This window comes from Apaloderma vittatum, unplaced genomic scaffold, assembly GCF_000703405.1.
Source record: "Apaloderma vittatum isolate BGI_N311 unplaced genomic scaffold, ASM70340v1 scaffold23474, whole genome shotgun sequence".
Taxonomy (NCBI): domain Eukaryota; kingdom Metazoa; phylum Chordata; class Aves; order Trogoniformes; family Trogonidae; genus Apaloderma; species Apaloderma vittatum.
Window position 1 is genome coordinate 2,044 of NW_009711254.1, and position 4,147 is coordinate 6,190.

Below are 4,147 nucleotides of genomic sequence, written 5' to 3' on the forward strand. Positions count from 1 at the left end.
GGCTGAGGCCGCGTGGATGGACTCCATCACGGCTGCGAACCGGCTGCAGAGGTCGTAGGGGGAGTTGGGCCGGATCTTTGGGGGCTCCTTCAGCACGATGACGTCGGTGGAGCAGTCGAGGAGCCGGGGCAGTAGCTCGCCCAGCTTCATCTGCACCTTGGCTGTCGGGAGGAGAAGGCGAAACGGTCAGTGGCACCACAGCGGCAAACGGCCGGATGGCAGAGGGCTCTGGGGCTGCGAGCTCCAGAGCCATGACGCCATTTAGAGAATTGTCTTCCCGCGCCAAGAACCGCCCAGCCGCTGACGCTGGCCTGGGCGTCCCTCAACCCTCCATCCTGCCCAGGGCTCTGCGGGGATGAGTGGAGCTCCACTGCCACCTGCCTGCCCTGGGGACAGCACCAGGGCTGTCCCACCAGTGCAGTACACCTTCAGCATGACACCGCGCTGGCTGGCGAGTCAGAAGTGAACCCATTTCTCTTGACAAAAATGACCTGAGGGCAGGCATGGGAGCCTGACTCGGGATCTCAGAAGGAAACGCAGAACAAGAACAGCTACCCCAAACCAAAAGTCAGCTCTAAACCAACAAACCTCTCTTCAGAATGCAAAGATTCCCTGACTCTGCTCCCCCAGCAACTGGGGCCACTGACAAAACCTCATCCTCCCTCCTGAAGAAAAACCTCCGCAACAGCACCTGCCCCGCTATGGGCACCCTCTGTTTGGTAACGCGACAGAAAAACCAAAGCACATCTGGGTAATGCTCGGGCACTTTTCCTCCACGTTTCAGGGAAAAGGAGCCCTTCTTCTGCAGCTTTCCTGCAAAAGGAGATTAAATTCTTTTGTAACATAATTGAAAAGCATTCCTCCTCAAAACAGGAAGCGCCCCAACGTGCTGCAGTGCCAACGCCAGGAATGTAACGAGGTATTTGAAGAGGCTCCTTAATTAACGCCCCCCTAGTGCTGATCTTGATGCTGCCCTGCCCACAAATGACACGAGAGAAGAAAGGCCCGCGGCCGCTCCCTACCATCCATGTCCTCTCGTCCCAAGTAGGAGCACCAGCGGTTCCTCATGACCTCCATGGCATCCAGGTCCTCTTTGGAGACGTCGAAGCTGTTCATGAGGTGCATGCAGGGGATGATCAGCTCGTTCAGGATGCTGATACCCTCTGCCACGCGAGCTTCTTCAGAGCTTGCAAACAGAGACGCCGCCACCTCGTTCAGCTTCTGGAGGGAGGAGGGAGAATCGGGGCAGGCTTGTAAGAAGCAAGCAGGGACATCTCAGATCACCAGCGTGCTCTGAGGGAGGCACCCACGCCGGGCCCCTTCACTGACGGCCCCAGGGAGACGCGAAGATGAACAGGACCAGGCGCTGGGGTCTGGTGGAACAACCAGCAAGCTGGTTTTTTGTCCCTTGTGGAACAGGGCATCACCTTTTGCTCAGAGAAAGCCGTTAACATTGGAAAGAAGTGTGGGGGGGAAGCAAATGGGCAGAAAACAGTCCAAACCCAAGAGCACATTCAGGACAGAGAGTGCCGAGCTCTCGATACGCACCAGGAGACAATTCCTCCTGTACAAGGCGATCAGCGACTCGTTGACTCCTCTGTTGATGCCTTTCAGGAGCAGCTTGGCGTTGTTCTGGTAGGCGTAGACCAGGTAGGTGAGTGCCTCCTGGTACCTAGGGGAAGAGCGTGGTCCCTAGGGGAAGGGCGGCAGCTCCCCACCGTGGGGCCCTGCCGGCGCCATGGCCGCAGCGAGGGCGGTCGCGTCGGCTCAGGACATGTTTTCTGCCTGGCCTGAGCCACGACTACAATCATGCCCGACAGGAACAACTTCATTTCCCCGCCAAAGCATAAACAAACAAGTAATTAATGTTCCTTTTTGCCCCGTATGCTGAACGAGCAGCTTGGCAAGATATACAATATTTGTTAACCGAGGCTGACTGCGGATTCACGAATGGGCTGTTAGTGAGGGAAAAAGAAAGCCGTTGGCCTCCAATGCAAATCCCGAGTGGCCAAAAAGCCATCACGGGGCAGAAAGAAGTTCTGCCAAGGCAGCTTTTACTTTTAGGCTGTAGCTTATGTTATCCAAGCGCACAATGCAAAGTAACTTACTTGCTGTTCTGGTAGAGCTCCAACCCCGTGAGCAGGTAAACCGAGACCTTGCGGAAAAGGCTGTAGTCCTCGTGCCATCTCTGGAGGAGCGGCAGGAAAGCAGAGCGTCAGCTTCCCCGCTGCTCACACATCTCCCATTCCTGCACACCTCAGGCTCTACCCTCCAAGGGGTTTAAACATCTCTCGTCAGCAACGCACAACTCCGATTCTTTACCTTGTACTCCTCCATATTGACGTCATTGGGACCAATTTCTCGCAGCTTCGCTTGCGCTACCTTCATGATGCTAATCGACCTGCTCCGCGTAAGCAGAGATGAGAAAAATCAGAACAACTGCCCCGGCTGCTTCCAGGGGAGAAAAGCCTCGTCTTGGAATCCCCGGCACGAACCTTTCGTCGTAGCTGAGGTTCTTGTCTGCGAACTGCTCGAGAAGGGTCCGTTCCACCACTTGCTGGGGAGCGCTGTTTTGCAGGAGGTAAACGAGCACGTGCTGCAAGCGGGCGTCGTTGTGCGGGGCGGGTGTCTCTTTGGAAAGTAGGTAGAGCCGGGAGTACTCCTCGTGGAACGCCTGCTGGCCAGACATGCACGTTGGCACACCCGCCGGAACGCCCCGGTGGCCGACACGGAGATTAAACCTGTCCTGTGGGTGACACCCAGCTCCTCGTTCTACCCCAGCCATGCACGGACACCCATGAGCGCCAGGAATGCGAAACCAAAGGCACCTGCACCAGGGTGAGCCTCTCGGTGCCTCTTGGAGAGGGCACACAGAGCTGCTGCCTTCGTTCCGGTAAGCCTCTCGCAAGCGCCCAGCTCGTAAAAAGCGACTGCTGCACGCTTGTGTCTGCAGCACGGTGCCAGAGCACCTTGTGATTTATAGTCCCGGAGATGAACAGCACGGGTGATTTCTCCTGTGCCGCATTTTCAGTTAAATCTACCTGCCCGTAAAATCTAACGCCAGCTTCGATATCCAGCGCTGCCGCTTCTTTCAAATCCCTCTGTTGAACGCATTCTTGAGGACACATTTTACGAGAGGTCACACTAAGCATGCACGGCCAGCACCAAAAAAAGCTTTCACGAGCGCTGCTTTATTTTCTGGCAATCACACTGAGGACCTAGACAACCGATTCTGAAAGGCTCGCCAAGATAGCCCGCTTGTTATTACCCCGGTCAAGAGAACTGCCAACAGCAAAAGAACAAGCGGAGCAGATTGTCATGGGGAGAGAGCGGCCACAGAAGTGCAGGACAGAGGGGCCAACACCCAGGAGCACAGCGGTGCAAAGCATTCCCTTCCCATTCGCGGTGCATCACTCTAGCACCAACTCTTCGTTCTGAGAGACCATGCATCTGTACGACTGCATTTAGCGAACGAGGCGGGTACCTTAACGAGCCCCGCTTCAGACCCATCGCGATCAAAGGTCTGGCGGGCTTTGGCAATCGCCAGGATGACGCCTTGCATGGCTGGGCTCAGCATCACCTACCACGAGAGCAGGAAAACATACACAGACAAGAGAAACAGGAACAGACAGGGAAAGAAGAAAAGGCATGGTGAAGAACGGGAGAAACTCTTCAGAAGACAAGCTTTGAAGGAAATCGCAAAAATACAGGCGGAATAAGCCACAGCGGTGACTGCCTTGTCTGCTACCTGCTCCGTCTGTCATATGCACTGTACATGCAGGGGCTTTGTAAGCACTGCAAGGCCTGAAGGCTGCTCACTCCAAGCCGCCAGTTTGTGAATTCGGCAAGCGAGAATGTCAAGCGCCCTGGCCACATCCCGTTGGCGTGCCAATCCCCTCCAGCGACGTAAAGAAGAGAGCAGGGCTCGGGCAGAGCAGTTCATTGTGCCAGCAAGTCTTAAACATGCTCAAGTACATGCGTGAAACTCAGCTGCGCTCGGGGAGAAGGCTGAACTGCCGAAACGCTGCTCGAGTACGTCTGAGTGTGGTTAAGTAGCCAGATGCAAAAACTCAGTTGCCAGGGTGCGGTGAGTTGTGCTGTCAGCAGTCAGCGCCTTCGAGAGAGGGGACGGAAGCGCGAGTGCACG

The 4,147-nt window shown here is 55.8% G+C and overlaps 1 protein-coding gene across 1 annotated transcript in view; it reads right to left on the bottom strand.

Annotated features, from left to right (window-relative positions):
• Positions 1–3: 3 nt before the first annotated feature.
• USP28 (ubiquitin specific peptidase 28) overlaps positions 4–4,147 on the bottom strand; it is a gene marked incomplete at its 3' end in the record, with an annotated part of 17,656 nt that continues 13,512 nt past the window's right edge. The window contains exons 20-26 of the mRNA XM_009867601.1: positions 3,485–3,580; positions 2,496–2,674; positions 2,323–2,401; positions 2,109–2,188; positions 1,549–1,672; positions 1,023–1,221; positions 4–161 (exon numbers count right to left, since the gene is read on the bottom strand). Coding sequence (XP_009865903.1) covers positions 4–161; positions 1,023–1,221; positions 1,549–1,672; positions 2,109–2,188; positions 2,323–2,401; positions 2,496–2,674; positions 3,485–3,580 — 915 coding nt within the window. The remainder of the gene's footprint in view (positions 162–1,022; positions 1,222–1,548; positions 1,673–2,108; positions 2,189–2,322; positions 2,402–2,495; positions 2,675–3,484; positions 3,581–4,147) is intronic.